This window comes from Gracilinanus agilis, chromosome 1 (assembly GCF_016433145.1).
Source record: "Gracilinanus agilis isolate LMUSP501 chromosome 1, AgileGrace, whole genome shotgun sequence".
In the NCBI taxonomy this organism is placed as follows: Eukaryota; Metazoa; Chordata; class Mammalia; order Didelphimorphia; family Didelphidae; genus Gracilinanus; species Gracilinanus agilis.
Window position 1 is genome coordinate 132,317,935 of NC_058130.1, and position 23,699 is coordinate 132,341,633.

The window sequence follows — 23,699 nt, forward strand, 5'->3', positions numbered from 1 at the left end:
GTACATATATTGTGTATACAAAATAATTCCAAGGTAATTTTATCAAGGAAAGCTTTAAAATATGGGACGGATCATCAGCAAAGACTTCATTTAGAAAGTAGCCTTTTTGAGCTAAATCTGGAAGGAAACTAGGGACACAGAGAGGTTTCAACAAGAGGAGGGAGTACATTCCAAGCATGAAGGACAGCCACTGAAAAGGCAAAGAGAAAGGAGATGGAATATCCTGGATGAAGTCTATTATGTAAGGTAAGCTGAGATGGAACCTACAATTTGTAATGGGAATCAACGTATAATGAAGCTGAAAATGTAGAAATAAAAATTATTTACTCTTTGAATCCTCGATAATTGTGCATAGATATAGGTTAAAGAAGTCTCAATTAAATTCCCCCAATGATTTCCACCAGTGAAATTATTTTTGAGGATTAACATTCAGTAAATAAAGGAAGGCAACTAAACTACATCAATTTCGCAAAAAGCAAGGAAGAAGACAAAGATCTGACAGTAGAGTCATGTTCTAAGCCAAGGTCAATTACAATTTAAGCTGTCAGCATCTACCCTTCTATTTTGATAGCATGCTTACCTCAGGCCATAATTTTTCCACCAAAACCAAGTAAAATCATCATTTGGTGACCCACTCAATCTTTTAGTAGAAATATATATATATATATATATGTATATATATATATATATATATATATATGTATGTATGTATGTATGTATATATATATGTATGTATGTATGTATGTATGTATGTATGTATGTATACACATACATATATATAATATATACATATATATAGTACAGATAAATAATACATATATTATCAGCAAGCTTTACAAAGTGAGAAGAGATCGTTCCATTTATTCAGAAATCCATTTCTCTTTCAGACTTAGTCAACACTCATTGTAGGTAAGCCTACCTTTCATTTCATAAGCTGATTTACTAATCAATTCAATAAATACAAAGAAATTGACCTTAATGTGGTAGAAACTAAGAAAAGCAAAAGACAAGGTAAAATAACATTCCCCAGGGAAAAGAATACAAGAGATTATGTAGCAGAACAGGTAACACAAAAGTTGATTGCATTATATTTCTATTGTTTCCTTTCTCTAGAAGATGATGTGGATTTAATATGATCTCTTCATATAACAAAGCTTTCAAAAGGAACTAAATCAGGCCATGTGAATAAAGATCCCAAGAAATTAAAATAGGCATAAAGGATCACATAAGGCTTATAATGCTCTACAACTAACTCCTGATTAGGATGAGCATCACAGTTATTTTCCTCGACCTGATATAATTAGGGGGACAGTAAAATATACCTGTAAGACAGGAAGTTACAAAAGAAAATGTGTTTATAAACACTGAAATCCAAAGTCTTTATGAATATGAATAAAGCCTTTCTAAATGCATTGCCTATGTTATGAATTTAAAAAGAACATTAGAACTGGAAAGAGCTATGAAGCCCTGGTCCTTCCTTTTTAGAAATATGGACACTCAGCCCATAAAGAGGTAAAAATGCCTTCCACAAAATCCAGCAATTAGTTTCTGCCCCAAAGCTCAAGCTCTGTCTTTAGGTTCATGGTCCTTTCTGTTATGCTCCTAAGTGAAAGAGAAAATGGTCACTACTTAATTATTCCATAGATGGTTAGTTACCAGTGTAGAGAATGCATGACTGGGAAGGAGTTCCATGACTTTGGCCACAACTTCCAAGCTCTGGCGTAAGTACCGCTGCCACTCTGTCTGTTGCTGTAAAAAAGAAAAATAGGAATGATTTCTCCAAAACTGATTAGCATCTAGAAGTATTTGTTATTTTTTAACTTGTCCACAGAATTAAGTTCATTAACAAACAAAATTCAAATCACATTTAACGTTACTTAGTCCTTTTTAAAAAACTCACAGAGATAAAACAAAATTAATGAATGCGTTTAAGAATTCTAATTATTTCCATAGAGCAGTAACATATTATCAACTTGACCTGGAATAACCCCAAAATGTTTGTTTTGTTTTCTAATATGTTAATTCTAGTACAATGATAATTACAAATATGTATACAAACACTTTTTTAATAATGGACTTTATAAACTGTGACTTTCTCTAGAACACACAGTTAAAATATCAAGACTTTTTTTTTTTTAAATAAAGCTATTCATTCTGGGGCTAAAAATGTTTTGCCAAGAGGGTCCAATCAAGCAGCACTCAATAAACCTCAAAGGTGGTTTAAAATAAATAGAAATACTAAAAGCAGGGGATAGCTAGGTGGCTCAGTAGATAGAGAGCCAGACCTGTAAGTTGGGAGGACTTCAGTTCAAGTCTAGCCTCAGATACTTCCCAGCTGTGTGACCCTGGGCAAGTCACTTAATCCCAATTGCCTAGCCCTTGCCATTCTTCTGTTTTAGAGCTATTACTAGGACAAAAAGTAAGGATTTAAAATTAAAAAGAAAAAGAAATACTAAAAGCAAGTAACTAACCTCCAAAGAAAGAACTAATGGGAATCTGAATAAAGAGAGAAGAATCAATTAACTGCTGGCTTTTACATTTCATCTATCAAAACTTAGTGTTTTTCACTTTATTTTTTTCATGGGTTTTTTTTAATGTGTCTTCTTCCACAGCATAACCAATATGGAAATATGTTCTGCATGATCGTGCATGTATAAACTCAAATAGCTTCCTGTTTTAGGGAGAGGAGGGGGAGAGAATTTGGAATGCAACATTTTAGAAAATAAATGTTAAAAATTGTTTTCAAATGTGGTTGTGAATATTAATTTAAAAAGTAGGGATTTTAATATAAGTTGAATGCACAGTTCCAAGAGTTGTAATGAAATATATTCTCCATCCCTAAATAGAAAGCTGATGCATTCAGAGTATGCATGGAAGCATTTTTTTTTTTGCACATGGCTAATATGGAAATTCATTTTGCTTAACCATACATATTTGTAACAGTTTTTGTTTTTCTTGCTTTCTCAATTGAGGGGAAGGAGGGGAATGAAAGAATTCAGAACTGGAAATAAAATTTAAATAATTTTTGAAAATAAATGTAGGTCGAATAGATGACTGGATAAAAATAAAATTTAAAAAGCAGGCAGCTAATTGATTCTTATCCCAATCTCTTCCTCCTCTCTTTACTTCCATCTCCTAACATTTTTCATATACTATTTTTGCAACAGGTATTTATTTAGGAAGGAAATTGGAAGGACAACAAAGATATTAAGTGGAACAGATATATCAGTTTATATAGCAACCTATCCTTATCAGTTTCAATAGAATTGGTATGCCCAAGTGCTCCATAAGGTAACAAAAATGGCAATTTAGACATTGGAAAGAGCACTTAAACCTAACCAAAATATGTGAAAAAGAACATGTAGGCTTTTACATATAATTTTCTAACAAAGGCCAGATCATCTTAGTTATGTAAATGAGATGTATAAAGATTTCTCTAAGTGTTTATCCCTCAATGTTTGGTAATTACCCCCCAAAAAACACTTTTGCCTCAACAGAACAAAACTGCAACCTAAAGATCTCTTTCAACAAGGAATCTCCCATGCATTAAGATGATGCAGGATTCCTTGATAAATGAAACCACAGGGATAATTTTCTCCAACAACCCTCTGATTGTATCTGCCAACATCCTGGAAAAGTTATGTCCAATGCAAAAGGCCAAATAAAAGCTTTCTCTGCAGGATGCAAGTTCTAGAAACAATTATTTGTAGAAACCACTGTGCCAATTATAACAAGCTACAGCACACTTTGAAGCCTCCACAATTAGTTCTGGCCACACAAAAAAGAATGGACCAAGATTTGGGTGTCATAAGTAGAAGGAAGCATACTTTCAAATGATGATTTGTACATAAAATGCATCAAGCACACAGGGAAAACAAAGTGAATGAAAATGCATATTCCCCTGATTATGATATGCATTTAAGCCATCAAAATACCTATTTATCTTGGGAAAAGGCTGCTAATAGACAATAAGTTAAACCCAGAACTAGAAATGAAGTGAGCTAGTTGAGTTGTCATTTGGGAAACTGGGCAATGTTTTCAATGATCTCAAGCTGCTATCCACTCCTCAAAATACCAATTATTTTAACATCAATATTCTCATATGGATTCTATATGGTGCTCAGTCATACACCACAATCTTAGAAGAATAAAAAAATGCAGGGGACTAAAGAGTCATAGTGAATGAAAGCATATTGTTGCACATTTCCAGAGGTGATTTGTATACTTTAAATAGTAGAAAAGGTATCATTAACCTATATGTTTAAACCAAAAAGGAGGGAAAAGAAAAAGTATGGTATTAATAGCCACAAAACAAAGGAAATGTACTAGCACTGAGTAAATACTCTTTGGAGGATTTATAAAAGGATACAGACAGGAACTGCACAAGAAAAGGAGGCATGTCTGGGTTATAATTTGTAGCAGTAGAAAGTATACCCACACCAAAATTAGAGCCACTGAAATTTTCCACATTATTCAACACATTTCTCAAAAATGCTATTTCTCCACTCCAATTGATGGTATAAGTCAATGGCTGAAAATGCTTGCAAAACTAAATTAAAAGACAAGGTATTAATCTTTGGGGGGAGGAGGGGTGCCTTAAAAATGAATATTCTACCCATGCTAAAAAATTCAACTTTCAGAAACAAGAGATTTGCAGGTTCCCATTAGTGACTTAAATTACATGTTATATTGAAAATGTAATGGTCAAAATTGTACTATGGTAAATTTCTTACATCATCATCAAGTGTCTCATCATCCAACTCTTCTAACTGTGCTTGGTTGTACCTGAACTGTATCCGATTCAATACCTCAGTAAGCAAGAGGACCAGAGCATCTTTGTACCTGCATGTAAACAAAAATTAGACACAAGCCAGAAAAACAATTGCTTTCGCCTTTGGTTACAAGAATCTGATATCAAGTACCAAATGACTATAAAAACAGTAATAATAAATAACCTGCATTCTAGATTATCTCACACTAAGTAGCATCCTAGAAGACCAGATCCGTGAGGTTTAAATTCCATGGTCTAGAAAGGTCACAAGACAGTGAACCTTATCCCAAAAGGTCACTCAATATACCCCTAAGGGAAAAAACTGCCTGCATATATTTACCAAGATAAATTATCATGTGAATACTAGCAATTCTAACATATGAAGAAAAATGGCAATAGAAATGTCCAGTAGCACAAAGAAGAAAACTTAAAGTAGAAAAGTCATGAAAAAAAAATGACTTCAGAATGTTCACATACAACTGTGTGTATAATCAAGGTGAACTAGGTATCCTAAGGAAGAGAAATTTTATGTCATAAGGATCCCTGAAACTTAGGTGGGACTCATAACTGAAATAGAAATCAAAATGATTATACCTTAATGAAATGGGACAAAAAAGGAAGGAGAATAAGGGTAGAGTAATGTTATACAGTAAAATAATACTCATGAGAAAATCCAAGAACAAAAGGGGGAAAGGGAAGCAAAGAACTTTTGAATCAAAAGTAATGAAGGGAGTAACAGTAGGAATATTGCTATGAGAGCATAATACTGACTACCCCAACAGAAGAAAATTAAGAGGTTCAGGAAATGCATCCCAAATTGGCATGATGAATGATGATCAAATCAGATTATATATAAAGTGCTTTGTAAAACTTAAAGTACTATATAAATGTTAACTATAATTATCAATGATGCAGGAATTCAATTCCCTAGACATCTGCTTAACACTTCCTGCCAGAAGCTAATTAATAAATTCCTATCTTACCCTTTATGATAAGTCATATAATACAGGGATTTTAGGTTTACAGAGCATTGTATATGTTCTCATTTGATCTTCACAACAATCCTGTGAGGTAGATGTTATTATCATTTCTATTTCAAACCTAAAAAACTGAGGCTGGGAGGGAGGTTAAGGGACTTGCCCAGGCACACAGTGAGTACATATGACAGATTTCAAACTCAGGTCTTCCTGGTTCTGAATTCTGGTATTCTAGCTACTATGGCCCCAAGGTGAAAATAACAACAACATCATCATCATCATCATCATCATCATCATCATTCAAAAACTGGAAGAAGGTGATGATAGGAATTACTATTCTAGATCTGATTCTTTATCAAGAATAATTGGCTGCTGAAAAAGCAAAAAATGCAAAAGATATAAACTGGGGAAAGGCAGTCACACCTTAAATGAAGAATAAGAAGGAAAGTCAAATACAATCAAACAAGCATCCCAGATATTTTAGAAGAGCAAGAGAATGGATAGGCAGGAAAAGACCCAAAGGTCTATAAAGGAAAAGTCACCCTGGGAGGAATGGAACACTATCAAGAATGAAAGAATTCTAAATGAGGAAAGAACTGTCTTTTCTTTTTTAAAGGGCTATGTGCCAGATACTGTGCTTAGTGCTTTTTTTTACAATTATTACCTCATTTGATCCTCACAAAAGCCCTGGGAGATAAATTCTATTATGAGCCCCATTTTACAGTTGAGGAATTTGAGAAAGATTAAGTGACTTACATAGGGTCACACATATAAGTAGGTCTCATGAAATGTTCAAGAGAAAGCTTGAAATGTGCTAATCTCCACCTTCAGCAGTAAGCAGGGATAGCAGCCTTGCCTGGACTCCTTAGCTATTGCCCCTACAGCCCTACTGAAAAGAGGATGAATTGGAGCAGGGAGAGGCTGGAGGCAGGCTGACCCACCAGAAGGCTATTCCAATATCCAGGTAAGAGGTGATATGGCCCTGCACTAGAGTAATGGCAGTGTCAGAAATTTGAGAGATATTGCAAAGGTGAAATCAGCAGGCCTTGGCAATGGATAGAATGGATTTCATCTGTCACTTTCCAAACTTTCTTGCTTGTCTGGCTCCCTTCCAAACTTCTGTGAATTTTTATAAAATGTTTCAATGACCTCCCTATTGCTAACCTCCTTATTATCCCTAATCTCTTCCAATTAACATTTCAGAGGAGGAAAAAAATATATAACAAACAAGTATAGTCCAACAAAGTCACAGTTTCTATGTCCAAAGATGTATGTTTCTTTTTTGTATCTTATGTCCATCTCACCTCTATCAGGAGGTAGTTATAACATATTTCATTATAGGTCCTCTCAAGACATGGTAAGTCACTGCACTGATCAAATTCTTAGGTCTTTCAAAGTTATTTTCTTCTATAATATTGTGGTCTTTGTATAAGTTGTTCTCCTGATTCTGCTCATTTCACTCTGGTAGTTATCATACTACCCTGAATTCTGAAATCACCTCTTTCAGAATTTCTTATGGCACAATAAAATTCTATTACATTTATATAACACAATGTGTTGAGCCATTCCTCAATTGTATAAGAAATCTTCTTAGGTTCTAGTTCTATACTTTCTTCCCTCCCCCCTTAGAATCAGAAAACTTGTTTTGCTTGTGGCTATTTATTCTGTCATTAATCTTCCCTTTTAACCTATCATTCCCTATTATTGTCAAGCTTAATAAAGTTCTAATCAAATTGTGTACAAAATGTATTACATATGATCAACTGTCCTTTGTCCATTTCAGATAAGAATGAGGTTCATCTAATACCAAGCCCTTTGTACACTTCTCACACACACCATTTATGAGATATACAAGCTCCACCCCATTCTTCCTCTTTTCTCCACTAGTACATATTACAGAATATGTCAAAAGCACTTTTGAAATCTGAATTAGAAAAGAAAATTAGCTATAAAAACACTAGTAAATCTGCTTTTATTAAAAAAAAAAACGGGTAGTTAATGGAATCTTTTGTAGAATGTACTGACAAGATGAAAAGGAGAAAACAATTTCATAAATAAAAGACAACCTTTTATTCCAGTAAAATCTTTCTCCTTAAAAACAATACATCTGGCATAGTTTTTCCAGGCTGATTCACAATCTTTCAACTGATTCAACATTGCTCATTTTTAACTTAGCAGTTATTAGGTCATAAGCATTAGAATCAGTAACCTATTTAGAAGGCATCATAGATGTCATCAGGCCCATTCACGGCAGGCCACAGGAACCAAAGACTAATAGAAAACTTTCTTCCTTTTTTAAAGTACACTAACACTGAAAAAGAATTTCCCATAAATATATTTTACATCCCTTTACAATAAGCAGACTAAACATGTACTAAACAATTTCTCAACCTTCCCAACCACACTCCACCCCTCCTCTTTTGACTCCTTCAGAAATGAGAAAGAATTACTCAACAGAAAAGATGCTTTCACTGCTTTCTCAAGTGGTGTCTAGTAAACAAAAAGCACTTTATCACAGGGCAAAAGGCCAACAGTAGAAAAAAATAAAGCCCAAAAATGTTAACAATTCATCAAGAAGCACTACTATATGTTCTAAGTCACTATGTTTCAAATATGGTCCTCAGAATAAAATATGATAGACTATTCTAGGTATTGTAACGGAAAGGTGTCATTCTAGTCAAAGGGCAAGTATCATGCAAAAAGTAAGTGTCCACAGTTTTCCGACCTAGAACTACTTCAACAAATACAGGAGACCTAAAATTATAGGTCTCAATTTTCTATTTCTGTAAAAAAAAAAAAAAAAAGGTCAGACTAGATTGCCTCCATGAGGCATCCAAATCAAATTCTCTCTATTAGCAAATATTTATTAAATACTTACTATGGCACCCGGCACTTTGTGAGGTACTGGGGATACAAGTACAATGAATGAAATAAGCACTACTAAAAAGAGGCTTACCTTCTAACTTGGGAGAAACTTAAGGGAGATTCAGCTCTTGTGCATGTGTGTGTGTGTGTGAAGATAAAGAGAATAAATCCAAAGAAGTTAAAGTTAGGTAGCCTGAGAAGGAGGGTACTAGGAATTAAGGTAATCTAGAAAGGCTTCGTGTGTTCTTAACCTTTTTGTGTTATGGACCCCTTTTGGCAACATAATAAAGTCTATGAAACCCATCTCTGACTACTGCTTTTAGAGGCATATATGAGAGAGAAAGACAGAGACAGAGAAAGAGGCACAGACACGGACACAGAAGGTAATGCTTTTGTACTACATCTTAAGGAAGAAAGGACTATGTGAAGAGGATGTCATTTACAAGTATGGAGAACAAGCAGGGGTGGAAGAGAAGGGTTGAGAGACAAAGAGAGAAGAAGAGAGAGGTGGGGAAGGAATGGGGAAAGACAAAGAGAGGGAGGAAGGGAGAATATTAGTGTGTGAAGCCCCAGTTTGGCTGAACTGCAGAGTCCTAAGAGTACTATAATATGAGGGAAACAGATGCAAAGTGGTAAAAGGTTTTAAAAGTTAATAGGAGTTTATATTTATTCTAGGGGTAGTAAGAAATTACTGAAGTTGGATTAGCAGAACCACAATGTCAGAACTTTAAGAAAAATCACTTTTGCAAGTACTAAGCAACTGGAAGATGGACTGGAATAGGAAGAGATTTGTTGCACTGATAACAATGCAAAACTATTGCAATACTCTAGGCAAGGAATGATAAGGACTTAAAGCCTTTGATAAAGTGATGATTGTTAGAGAGGAGTCAAATTCAGGAGACATTTTAGAAACAGAAATTGCAAGATTTAGAAACTAATTAGATGTGTGGGGCAAGAGAGAGCAAGGACTTCAAAATGACCCCAAGGTTACCAACATAAGAGACTAGAAGATAGGAGATAAATGAGGCATTTGGAAGAAGGGTAAATTTGATAGGCAAAGATAATGAGTTCAGTCTGGACTTTTTTGTAATCAAGATGTATACTGGCTATCAAATCTGAAATATCTTAATAGATAACTGGTAATATTGGATTAAAATTTAGGGGCAGGACCTGGACTAGATAATAAGATCCAAGAGTCTACCTTTTATTTTATTTGCAAGTATTCTCTATTTATTCTGTACATACATATATGTGTGCATACGACATACATATATTTGCTCGTTTTCCCCCATTAGAATGTAAGCTTTTACATCAGTTTATCATGGGGCATTTATATAGTTTGTGTGTGTATATACACATATGTATATACACACACAAACTACTTGACTGAAAAACTCAGGAGCTAGGCACATTCACAATCAAAATTTAAAAATATTGAGATTTCCTCTAGACTTCCATCAAGAACAAGTGTGAGAATCGTTCAAGAATAAAGTTATCACCTAGCTAACTTAGCTCAAACATCATGAGATTTGAGTATATTTTCATTGTTAAATCTATAAATACTTAAGTTCATAAAATGAGATATTTACATGCTGAGCAAGGTGATAATTCTTCTGCACAATGTACCAAATGAGAAGTCTCAAAATGCTAAAGTCAAGTTTCTTTAAATTCAATAGTAGGAAAAATTAGTCATTCATGCCTAATAGAAACTAAACCTTATCTTTACTCTTCCTACCAAGTGTGATGGATGAGGCCCCTATGCTAAGAACTGGGGAGATAAAGAAAAAGTGAAAGCATGACTTCCAGGTCACATGATCAGCAAGATGAAGGCCTAGGCATTTTCTCTGATCCTCATACCTCTCAAACCACCACAAAATAATCACTATGGACAAGAGGTAAAGCTAAACAACTTTAGCTATTCTCAATAGAATTAAGATTTCAAGAATTCTATTGATGTAACCATCTGATAAACTAATGGCAATGAAAGCAGCTAGTGAAGAGAGACAGGGCATGGAGTCAGGAAGACCTAGAGTTCAAATCTTGCTTCAGATACCTGCCAGCTGTGTAACCCTGGGCAAATCACTTAACTTTTGTTTGCCTCAGTTTCCTTAACCATAAAATGGTGATAATAACAATACCTACCTCCCAGGATTGTTGTGAGGATCAAATGAGATCATATTTATAAAGCACTATGTTAAGTGTTAGCTATTATTATTATTAACACCCCACATAAAACTTTTTCTGTAACTGAGTCAGTGAAAGACTCTTACATTCTCCTCTTAAATATTTGATATCTCCAGCAAATCAACTGGGGTATAACTGAGCATATGTGATCAAGGAATATGAACAGGCAGTTAAAAATCACTAATAATTGAAAAATGTAAATTAAAGTAATTCTAAGGGTTCTATCTCACATCCATCACTTCAGCAAAGGAGACAAATAGGAAAGTGACCAGTTAGAGGGGCTGCAGGAAAAGCATGCACACTAATGACTTCACTAAACTGTGTGTGCCTTTTGATCCTTATAATATTATTCCTATGCTTATACCCCACCCCAAAAAAAGACTGAAAAGGAAAAATCAACATTTTACAAATGTAGTTATAGCAGACTTGTTATAACATAGCAAAGAACTGAAAATTAATGGATTTTCCTTAATTATGGCATGGTTGAATAAACCATGGCATATCGATGTAATGCAATAGCACTATGCTGTAAGAAGTTATAAAAAGAACTATTTCAGAGAAGCCTGGGAAACTTGTTTGAATTACTGCAGAATGAAGTAAACAGAATCAAGAAAACAATTTTTACACTAACAACAATGGAAAGAAAAACAACTTTTGAAATATTTAAGAACTTTAATCAATGCAATGTTCAACCACAATTGCAGAGGACTGATTATGAAACATACATACCACCTCCTGACAGAGAAATGATGGACTGAAGATAGAGAATAGAATATACATTTTCAGATGCAGCCAGTGAGTGCAGAGATCTGTTTTGACTATGCATATTTCTTAAAAGGATTATTTTTCTTTCCTTTTTTTTTGTTTTAAATTTGAGACAGAGGTGTTAGGGATTAGGCAGTTAAGAAAAAGAAAAAGAAAGAAATGAAGCATTCTTCAAATGAACAGAAGGCCAGAAGAATAAAAAACCACAAACAAGCAACATAACTGAAAATTATATATTGATTTTGTGATAAATGTAAAAAAGCAAGCTATATATAATAGAGACCCATAGTTTTATATATACAATTCTCTTTTGTTTCTGTTCTACTATGTATAATGGTAAAGAATTTTTTTTTTATTCTTTCTTCTAAACTCTTTGCAATTTGGTTTCTGACCTCATCACTCACCTTAAACTACCCTCACCAAAGTTACCAATGATTTCTTAAATTACATCAAATGGACTTCTATTTTCATCTTTCTTGACCCTTCCTTTAGCATATGAAAACTACTAATCTATCAACTTGTCCTCTTGGATACTCTAAGCTCTCTAGGTTTCTATAACATTGCCCTCTCTTGATTTTCCTTTCTCTCTTGCCATCCCAGCAAACCCTCCTTTGTTCCAACTTTCCCCAAAATTGCTGAGGACGCTACTTCCTAGTGACTCAGACTCAAAACTTGGTGTCACATTTAACTCTTCACATTGACCTTACATATACATTCACTTGTCAAATCTTGTTTTTACCATAGCCACAACCCTAGTTCAGTCTCTCTTTATCTCTAGTCTGGTTATTCCAAGAGACTTCTAACAATTGGATCAAGTCTCCCTCTACTCCGATCCAGCCTTCATTCAGTTGGTCAAGATGACTTTTCTGAAACACAGATCTGGTCAAGTCCATCCCCTACTCAATGAACTCCAATAGCTCTCTACATTGCATACAGGGTGTTCCAAAAATCTTAAAACCCAAGGCAGTATACCCCTTCTAGCAACCCAACAACTACACAATTCTTGTTAAGATGGAGAAGGGGAGATGTTTTAAGGAACTAAAGGAAAGTTCAGAATCACAGCTGTGAGAAATTATAGTCAATCACTGGAGAATTTAAAAATCAACAAGCAGCAAGGAGGGCCCCACTGAGTTTAAATTAAATAGTAGTACCTAGAGACGGGAGGTCCTTGTTCAAATCCTACCTCAGACACTTCCCAGCTGTGTGACCCTGGGCAAGTCACTTGACCCTCATTGCCCATCCTTACCACTCTTCCACCTATAAGCCAATACACAGAAGCTAAGGGTTTAAAAAAAAAATTAAATAGTGGTAGATCAGTCAGCCTGGTCAAAGAACTTTCTCCAATACTAGCCATTCAGCAGCACTCAGAAGTAAATGTAAATGGTGGGACTAATACTCTGTTGGGGGTGTGACCAGATATGAGAGGCAATGGGACAATAGTAGACTGCTGAATTAGTCAACCATTTAAGACAGAAAGAAAGGTAAAATCAAAGCAGGATCATGAACTAGAAGAAAAGGCTGGTACTCATGGTAAAAACAAAGAATAGACTTAATAGCAATGAGACTAAAAGACAGAGATAGGATAAAAGGAACTTCAATATTCAAGATCAGGGAATTACCCCAGTTATATGTGATGGTGAGAGGGATAAGCTAGGTAGAAGAGAAGATAAAAGTGCTAGACCAGGAGTTAGAAGAACTTGGGTTCAAATCTGACCTCAGACACTTAACCTTGATTGTCTAGTCCTAGCCACTCTTCAGTCTTAGAACTGATACTAGGACAGAAAGTAAGAGTTTAAATACATTTTTTAAATAAATATTTTTTATTTTTTATAAATATTTAAATTTATTTGAATTTTAAATGAATTTAAATATTTAAATAAATCTGAATAAATGAATGAATAAATAAGTGAATGAATAAATGAGGAGCAAGGATATAAAGGACATGAAAGCTGAGGAGAACTTTTAACTAGGATGTCAAGGTGCTCAAGAAGTCAATGCGAATACTGAAATCCATTAATTATGAAGGGGAGATGGCATGGAAAGGAGAGCTGTGAGGCAAGTACTAAGCTTGACAGAAGAGGAAGAATGACCTATAAAACAAAAATAAACCAAAAAAAAAAAAAAAAAATTTAAACCAAGTAATATAAATGGAAGGTATGAACCATAAGGGTAAGAACTACAGATCATATTATTATATTGCTAAGATTAAAAATGATAAAGACTGATATAATAATAGAAATTAGTATTTTAATTAAAGCCATGCTGATAGGGATAAAATCATTAGACCACGCGCCAGTAAGAATTCACATTGCCTCAGCCATTTTTACCTTTCGTATCTTCCCGTGCCTGCTAGCTAAGAGGGCCACTTCCTCCTCACCCAGGAGTCTTATCCCCTCTCTTACATCATCATACTTCCTGTTTACCATGAGGAATTGTGGGAAATGTAGTTTCAAAGTCTCTCACATGTCCATAGGAAATATGTAACATACTTTTAAATGGCATCTTCCCAATTCCAAATATATAATATCCATTTTATGGATAAGAAAACTTAAGTTTTAAATAACTTGTCTACAGTGACCTAATTAGAAAGTGTCAGGGCAGGATTCAAACTCAGATCCCTCCTTCCTGATTCCATGTCTTCTACTCTCATGAATTAAAACCACACTGATCCCAACAATAATTAAGAATTTTTTTAAGTATTTTTTAAAATCTAGTCCAACTTTACAGTCTAAGAAAGAGATAATGAAGCAACACAATGTGGAAAAGAGATACAGTAATAGACTAAAAAAGTAGACACAATAAAGTTGTCAGGGTGGTTGCCAATGAGATTAAAAATACTAAATTTTACATAGAACCTAAAAGAGATGGTCTCCCCTCAGAACTCTGAAACAGCATTAAGTAAAAACTAAAAACACTGAGGAAAACTAGACATAGACAATTCTGAAGTACCTCCTGTAGGCATCCTGATAGTATTTTTAACCTCTATTTGTCCCAATAATTAACCAAATAGAGTCAGCACATGCAAATGAACAAAGAGGAAACCAAAAAGTTACGCCTCTTTTTATTTGACTTTAGAGTTATTTTTTTAACTGAGTCAAAATGCCCTTTGCTAAAATTAATCAGGAAAGTGAATCAGTTGCTAAAATAATCACATATTAAGCCATCTCTAAGTATTTAATTCAACTAAAATATCAATCGTGTGATTTCATGTTGCAAGAAGTTTAAGGTAAAAGGGACTTTCATCAGTCATCTGGATCTAATCCCTTCATTTTACAGATGAGGAGACTGAGGACCAGAAAAGTTAAGTGATCTGACCAAAGTCTTAGTAGTACAAAGGACTAGACCTTGAACTCAGTCCTGTGACTTCAAATTCAGTGATCTTTCCCCTATACCAGTGATGGTCAAACTTTCTGAAGAGGGGACCAAAGGAAAGGAAATGCTTATCTGTCAGTCTAAGGTAACTCTTTCAAAATTTCATTGTATTGTATCCTACTCATTGTATTCGTCAGATTAGGAATAATGTGGCCGGATAGAACATTTCAGGGGGCCCACATCTGGCTGTAGTTTGCCCATCACTGCCCTATACCATACTAGAAAGAAAAAAGCAGAAGAATCATTCAGTGCCTTACATTTTGTATAATACTCTGCAAATTACAAAATGCTTTCATATAATTCTCTTACACACCCATTCTAACTAAATAATCTTGAACAACTTAACCAAAAATAAAAACTGAGTAACCAAAAGTCTATTCATACTGGCTACACACAAAAACAGATTTCAAGTAAAAGTAGAAAAACAAAAGAAACCCAGAGATGCAAAGGAACAATCCTGGTCACCAACAGAAATCCTACTAGAACCTATTAGAAGTAGAATCTCTGCCTATCTTTGTATTCTCTTTTTTTTTTTTTTTTTTTTTTTTTTTAGTCAAACTCCTCACCAGTATTAGAAAGAATGCCTTTACTACACACTGGGACTTCCTCTTCCTCTGTTCTCACTTAATTCTAAAACCTCTGCAATCTGCCTTCTAACTTCAATCTACTGAAATTGCCTGTTCCAAAATTACCAAAGATCCCAATAACTGTCAGATCTAATGAATGTTTCTCAATCCTCACCCTCAACATCTCTGCAGTATGTAATGCCGCTAGCCCTCCTTCTCCTGCAGGACTTGCTTTCTCTGCACTTTTATGCCACTTCTCTCTCTTGATTCCTTATAACCCAAAACAAGCTGCTAACCATAGATGTTACCAAAGATCTCTTCTGGGCTTTCACCCTACATTTTCTCATTTAGTGACTTCATCAGCTCTCATGAACTCAATTAGCATCTCTGCAGATGACACCCCTATCCCTACTCTCTTCTCCTGAGCTCCAGTCCCACACCATCCATTACCTACAAGGCAAACTCAGCACGTACCTCTCCTCTCAAATCCACTCCTCTTGAATTTCTTCTATATGACTCTCAAAGGCATCATTCTCTTTCCAGTCACCCAGGTTTCATAATCTTAATGACTTTTCATTCTCATTCAATTCACATATCCAATCAATCACCAAATCCACTGACTTATTTCATATATATCCCCTTATCTTCAGAGCCTCCTCCCTAATGCAAAACCCCACCACCTCTAAATCATTAATGTTTTTGAATGATTCTATTTTTTTTTTAACTAATACTTTTCTCTTTTTTCAGTTATATAGTATAGTCAGACCTTCTTGGTTCCAAGGAGTGTGTATAGAGGTCCCTTCTTTCTATTTGAGAAAATATTATCACCTTACAATGATTGGTTTTGCAGATAAAATTACTATATAAAATATGTAATTTGAAAGTGCTCCTGTCACCTGACTATGTAAGTAATAGTATGTAAAATGCAAAACCAGTTTGGTCCTGAAAAACATTCAGCCTGGAAGGAAATATCTAGGTTTCTATCCTCCCTCTGCCTGTTATCACGACCTGGTGGTCTGTATTGAACAAGTATTTCTCTCATTGTTGATTATCTGGTTGTCGTTCTGAATAAGGTGTGGCATGACATTACCTCAAACATACTAGGTATTAAGGTATATTTTCTTTTAGGCCGGTCAGTAAGGAACAGAACTGATAATTGGTTCTAAATATATTGTCCTAAGGTAAAGGTTAAATAAATAAAGCAAGCAAGCAAGCCCTGTCACTAGTTTGTGGTTTATCCTGTTAAGTATATTTAACTGCTGGAATATTTATTGCTAGTTACCTAGTTGTGTGCAACCTCAGAGTATCTATACTTTAGCTTGTCTCCTTCACTTCCCACACCTAAATTTTGTCCCAGATTCCAAAGGTCTTGAGGAATCTCTCTAGAAGCTTATGACAGTGGAGAGACTCCTCATAGTGATGAGAATGTGTCAACAATCAAAAAAGAACAAGTGATGGAACATACTGACTAGACCAGCAGGAGTCCTGCCTTTGTTTCTTCCCTACTTCTATCCACTATCTCTGGGGTTATAGTATTGCCAGGGAACGTCTCCCTAGGTCAGGAGTCGGCAACCTTTTTGGCCATGAGAGCCATAAACACCACATTTTTTTAAATGTAATTTCGTGAGAGCTGTACAGTGCTCTCAGTGCGCGCTCCTGTAACAGCGCCTGGAAAAAAAATTGACTTTATGGCTCCTGCAGAAAGAGCCATATCTGGCCCTCAAAAGAGCCAGATATGGCTCAAGAGCCATACGTTGCGGACCCCTGCCCTAGGTGATGATCTTTTTTTTACTCCAAGCATCTGATGTCTTTGCAGTATCCATCTACAAAGGAAAAACAACCTCTAGAAATTACTATGTTGGTAATCCTAGAGTTTGCTTCTTTTATTTTCTCCAAATTGGATTTAAAAAAAAAATTTTTAATCAGATAAATCATACTTAATACTGCCTAAGAAGCAGCACCATAGAGACCAAGGGTCCATTCATGTTTTTGAATTACATTTTTGGAAAGAGTTTCAGTAGCAAATACTGCTTACAGGAAGTATTCTTGAATGTTTTCATGTCTTAATTTGAAAATGTGGGTGTGGTTATGCCACAAGCACTGCACTCACATCCTGTCCCTTGTGGTTTAAAGCTTTTACTTCATGTTCTAGGCATTGTAGGGTATAAAGTTAGCAGACATATGCATGGCATGTAACTTATTCTAGAGCCATGGTGGCAAACCAATAGCATGTGTACCAGAGAGGGCACACAGAGCCCTCTCTGTGGGCATGGGTACCCCCAGAGTTGTTATTAGAAAGCCAGAGGGACTCAGGGCTGAGCTACTCCCTTCCACTCTCCACCACGCCTGAGGATATTTTTTTCACTTCACCCACAGGATGGGGGTAGGGGCACACACTTGGTCTGTAAAAGTTTGCCAACACTGTTCTAGAAGCTCAGAAAAAGATGGAGTTTTTATATAGTCCCTATTTCACAGAGAGGTCAGGATGTTAATCTTGTTAATTGACAATAACATATCTACTGAAAGTACCATTAAGCAATTTAGATGATGACTAACAACTGCTGCGCTAGTCTTCTCTTTTTGCCTGATAAAGACCAGGCAGCTATCCTTTAGACCAGTGATTCCCAAAGTGGGCGCCACCAACCCCTGGTGGGTGCTGCAGTGATCCAGGGAAGCGGTGATGGCCACAGGTGCATTTGGGGGCAGTGAATAACTGTAAAGGGGCAGTGATAGTATGTGACAGGGGGCGCTAAGTAATATTTTTTCTGGAAAGGGGGTGGGAGGCCAAAAAAGTTTGGGAACCACTGCTTTAGAGTAATTCTTTTTTTCCTCTCATGGAAGAATAGGTAATTTGAAGCCACCAGACAATTATAGATAAGAATGTCAGGCCTGGAGTCAGAAAAATCCATCTTCCTGAGTTCAAATCTGGCCTCAGACACATACTAGCTATATGATCCTGGGCAAGTCACTTAATCAATCCTGTTTGCCTCAGTTTCCTCATCTGTAAAATGAATTGGAGCAAGAATATAAACCACTCCAATGTCTTTGCCAAGAAAACCCCAAATTGGGTCACAAAGAGTCAGACATGGCTGAAAACAACTGAATAACTGAACAATAGTACATTGATTAATATTGACTTTGGAGTAGCACCAGGGAAATGGACCCTTGGGCTAGATTTTAAAAGCAAATGTAGATGAATATGGGAAATATTAATCTACTTTGGGAGTAACATTTTTCAGCTTGTTAAAGAATAGTGGCTTAACACTTTATTTTGTGGTTTTGGTAAAGTCAATGGTATCAGTTAGCAAGCATTTAGCAATATGTGCTAGGTATTGTGTCAACTATTAGCTATACAAATGCCTAGTGGAACAGCTCCTGCCTTTTAAGGAGCTTAGTTTACAGCATATGGAAAAGCAGGGGGTGTTACATATATAGATATGTGTGTGTGTACATGTGTGTATGTGTGTGTGTATGTATGTATGTATGTATGCGTATGTGTGTGAGAGAGACAAAGACAAAGACTACTGCTAGATTTAGTCACTGTTAGTCCAATGATTAGTCTGCTGGTTGAGAGAGACTGAACTGCAGGGCTGCCCCCTCTCCCTCCCACCTTGGTTTTGATTTCCTGCTTGGTTTGTTCCACTGTAAGCTTCTGTGCTGGGTTAAAGGTTAGAGTTCCTCTAGGGCTTATAAACACGTGGCTACAGTTCTGGAACACTCATTCCTTACTTCTTAGACAAGTGGGTCCTCTGTTCCCTCTTCACCACTAATTCGCTCCCCTCTGCCTGGATTTTATGTTGCAACCTAGAACTGGGTTATGGGCAACAAAGCTACCAGATGGTACCTCTTCTGTTCCCAAAGCTAGTAGAGAGGTGGCCCCTAGGATCTCTTTCTGCCCGGGTGTTCAATCTTCTTCCTGTTCTTGAGTGCAGGCTGCTTTCTGCTTCTGCCCATTGTGGTGCCACTACTGGTGCTGCACTGAACTCCTGGTTAGTCCCCACTTCAATGTCTGTAGACCACTTTGTCTCTCTTCCTAAGCTGCCCTAAGCTGGAAAAATGACTCACTGTAACTTTTTCCTTGGCTTTCCTGATCAGAATTTGATCTGGTACTCTTTTTTAGTCATAGTAGAAGATATGAAGACGTTAAGGCAAAACTGCTAGATCTCACTTGGCCATCTTGACTCCCCCCTTAACATTAATGATTTTTCAAAGAGAATTATGCCAAAGAAAAGAACTGTTACTTTGCAATGAGGACTTCTGGTACACTTGCATTTGAACCAACATTATGATAACTTGGGACTTTTTGTAACTATAAAGGCAACATTTCAAGAGTAAAGGAGCAAATGGTAATATTTGTATTGTAAATACTTTTTTAAAAGTGCATTTTACAACACCTCACTGAATACCTTATTTACAACTATAAAATATGAGATGGATTAGACCTTGGTGGCCACCTAGTCCAAAATGACCATATACAGCACCCCTATAGCACACCTAACAAGTGGTCATCCTTGCACAATTACAATGACAAGGAATTTACTACCTGTATAAGGCAATCTATTCAGAGAGGCCAGTTTTCATATCTAAGCAATAAATCTACCTAATACTTTCTATGTAAATGAGTTACAAATAAAATATGATAGCTACAAATTGTACAAAATCTAAATAAATTTTCACTATAATGGGCTAAATTCTGGGCTAAGAAAAAATGGTGCTCATGTTGGCAAAATATATACTAGACAATGGCCAATTTTTTAGTTTTATTTAAAATTCTACTCTATTGCTTTTTTATATTATTATCATTTCATGAATGTGACCACTAGAATCTAAATTCTCCCCAATATTGTATATAATTTAATAAGGAAATGAAAGTTTTTCTGTGAGCCAGAATTAGTTCTTATTCACCTCACTGGGAGATATATTATGCTTCTATCAATTAAAAATTGCTATGGTACTTAATATTCTAATATGTAGTTATTCTAAAATTTAGTCAAGCAATATCTTAAGAGTTTACAAATCCTACAAAAATATTTATAGCCGTGCTTTTTGTGGTGGCAAAAAACTGGAAAAGGAGAGTATGTCCTTCAATTGGGGAATGGCTGAACAAATTGTGGTATATGCTGGTGATGGAATACTATTGTGCTCAAAGGAATAATAAACTGGAGGAATTCCATGTGAACTGGAAAGACCTCCAGGAATTGATGCAGAGCAAAAGGAACAGAGCCAGAAGAACATTGTACACAGAGACCAATACACTGTGGTAAAATAGAATATAATGAACTTCTGTACTAGCAACAATGCAATGATCCAGGACAATTCTGAGGGATTTATGGTAAAGAACACTACCCACATTCAGAGGAAGAACTGCAGGAGTGGAAACACAGAAGAAAAGCAGCTGCTTGAAAACATGGGTTGAGGTGGACATGATTGGGGATTTTGATTCGAAACTACCACACCAATGCAATGATCAACAATTTGGAAATAGGTCTTGATCAATGACACATGTTAAAACCAGTGGAAATGCACATCAGCTGGGGGAGGGGGGGGGCGAGGGATGAAGGGGAAAGTAGGAGCATGAATCATGTAACCATGTTAACTTTTCTAAAAAATGAATATTAATAAATGTTAAAAAAAGTTTACAAATCCTTATGCTAAATTTGCCTATTTAACTAGTATTCTGAACCTTTCGACTAACCATAAAATGGTGTATTTCATCAGCTCCAAGAATTTCTCTGCAGTACAATTCCCAATATCATGTTGTTGAACTACTTTAAGCTAACATAATCTCATCCAACATAAGAGATTCTTTTAGTGTCACTTCTTTTAAGCCATGAGGAATATTAATGAATGCCACTTCAGCTTCTAACAATAAGTATTTTAATTGTTTACCTGCTGAGTACAGCTTCTTTGTCCGCCAAACGACTTTTAATTTTACTAGTCAGGTAGTCCAAAAAAAGGGTCCAGATATCCAAACAAGAGAAGTAACCTTCATGGGTAGGCTATAATGCAAAAGAAATACAGGTAATTAACAAATATAGGAAAGGCTTTTTTTAAAGGTTGCATTCTCAATAAATATTTACTTACTTTTCCTTAAGAAAATTAAAAAACAAAAGCATGCAACCTCCTGAATAAATAATTCCTCCAATATGTGAAATCACCTTTCTGACCCAGTCACCAGAATGGCATTGCAGTGGTCCAACCTATGTCAGAGGGTGGGGGATGGTCACATAGAAGCTCCTATTTTCCCTGACATCTTTTGTTCTCCAGCATAATGGAGATACTTCAATTTCAAAAGTTTTTCAGCCGATTCTCGTGTATGATCACAAGGCCTCCCACCAATGTGATTATGCTCTTCATGAAAATTCACCACCATTATCAACAGCTTTTTTAAAATATGGCATCCAGAACTAAACACAACACTCCAGATATGGCCTGGCCATGGCAAAATAAACAGTGAACTATCATTTACCTCATCCAGAATATGTTATCTTCAATGCAACCTAAGACTGCAGGAGTTTTTGAAATTCTGTCATATCGGATTCTGGGTTAAGATGGTGGCAGAGTAAAAAGCAGCTGCTTAACCTCTCCTAACCAAAACATATAGGACTCCTCAAGGGGACATAAAAACAAATCCAGACGAACAAAGGGACCCCACAACAGGGCCCAGCATTGAAGGTACCGGGGATCGGGGCATTTCCATGCTATAAGGGGATGAAACAGCTCTCACTAAAACGCGAGCTGAACAACCCCTCCCCACCACCACCACCACCTACAGTGCCAAAGCCAGTGCACAAGAGTAAGAGCAAGTTTGGGGCATCCATTAAGTCCTTGACAACTACCTGGGGTCACCAGGACTTGTTCCTGAGAGCAGCAAGACTTAAGACCCCAAGAGGCTAAAGAACACGCAGACTTTGAACACAGACCCTAAGCGCAGGCACGGTCATAGCTGCAGACTTGGATTCTGAGCGCAGGCGCAGCCTGTGGGTGGGGAACCAGTGCAGAGGGGATATACAACTGTGGAAGCAGTGCCCTGAGACTGTTAAAGGAGCTTCAGGCAGAGGAACAAGGAAGGGGACCACCAGGAGGCTTGACCCTGAGAACAACTAGACCTGAGACCTCAGGAGCCCAAAGAGCGCAGACAGACCCTGGGCGTGAGGATAAAACTGAGAGGGCGTTGGGCTAACAATGGCAAGCCAGAGACAAGAACCCCAGAAGAGAAAGATCAAGAAGAAATCTTTAACACTCGACAACTTTTACACAGAAAAAATCCAGACAACAGAGCAAACAGCAGAGGAGAACAAACAAGTAATCATATCCAAACCTTCCCAAAAAAAAAAAAAAAAAAAATGAAAACTGGTCACAAGCTATTGAAGAGTTCAAATCTGAGATTATGAGTAAGATGGCAGAGAACTGGCAAGAAAAGAACAGTTTAAAAGGCAGGATTTCGTAATTAGAAAGTAAGGCTTAGAAATTAAATGAATTGATAAGCAAAATGAAGACTAGAAATGACCAGCGGAAGACTTGAAGAACCAAACAGACCAGATTCAAAAGGAAAACCAAAAGATTATAGCTGAAAACCAGTCTCTAAAGGCTAGAATTGGGCAATTAGAAAAAGATGCCCCCAAATCAAAAGACTTGATGAGCAAATTGGAGACCAAAATCAAACAGCTGGAAAACAGGATAGACCAAATCAAAAAGGAAAATCAAAAGAATATAGCAGAAAACCAGTCTCTAAAGACAAGAATTGGGCAAGTAGAAGCCAATGATCTCTCAAGACAACAAGAATAAATAAAGCAAAGTCAAAACACTGATAAAATAGAAGGAAACATGAAATATCTCAATGAGAAATTGACAGATCAAGAAAACAGGTCTAGAAGAGATAATCTGAGAATCATTGGTCTTCCTGAAAAAGCAGAAAGTAATAGAAATTTGGACTCCATACTAAAGGAAATTATTCAGCAAAATTGCCCTGAAGTTCTACAACAAGAGGGTAATATAGACATTGAAAGGATCCATAGATCACCCTCTACACTAAACCCTGAAAAGACAATCCCCAGGAATATAATAGCCAAATTCAAGAGCTTCCAAGTAAAAGAAAAAAATTTTACAAGAAGCCAGAAAGAGACAATTCAGATATCAAGGAGCACCAATCAGGATCACACAGGATCTGGCAGCCTCCACACTACAAGACCGCAATGC

General features: G+C 36.2%; 1 protein-coding gene across 1 annotated transcript in view; it reads right to left on the reverse strand.

Moving 5' to 3' along the window:
* XPO6 (exportin 6) overlaps positions 1-23,699 on the reverse strand; it is a 115,811-nt gene that overhangs the window by 35,215 nt on the left and 56,897 nt on the right. Inside the window, exons 9-11 of the mRNA XM_044656758.1 lie at positions 21,390-21,499; positions 4,734-4,842; positions 1,657-1,749 (exon numbers count right to left, since the gene is read on the reverse strand). Of these exons, the coding sequence (XP_044512693.1) occupies positions 1,657-1,749; positions 4,734-4,842; positions 21,390-21,499 (312 nt within the window). The remainder of the gene's footprint in view (positions 1-1,656; positions 1,750-4,733; positions 4,843-21,389; positions 21,500-23,699) is intronic.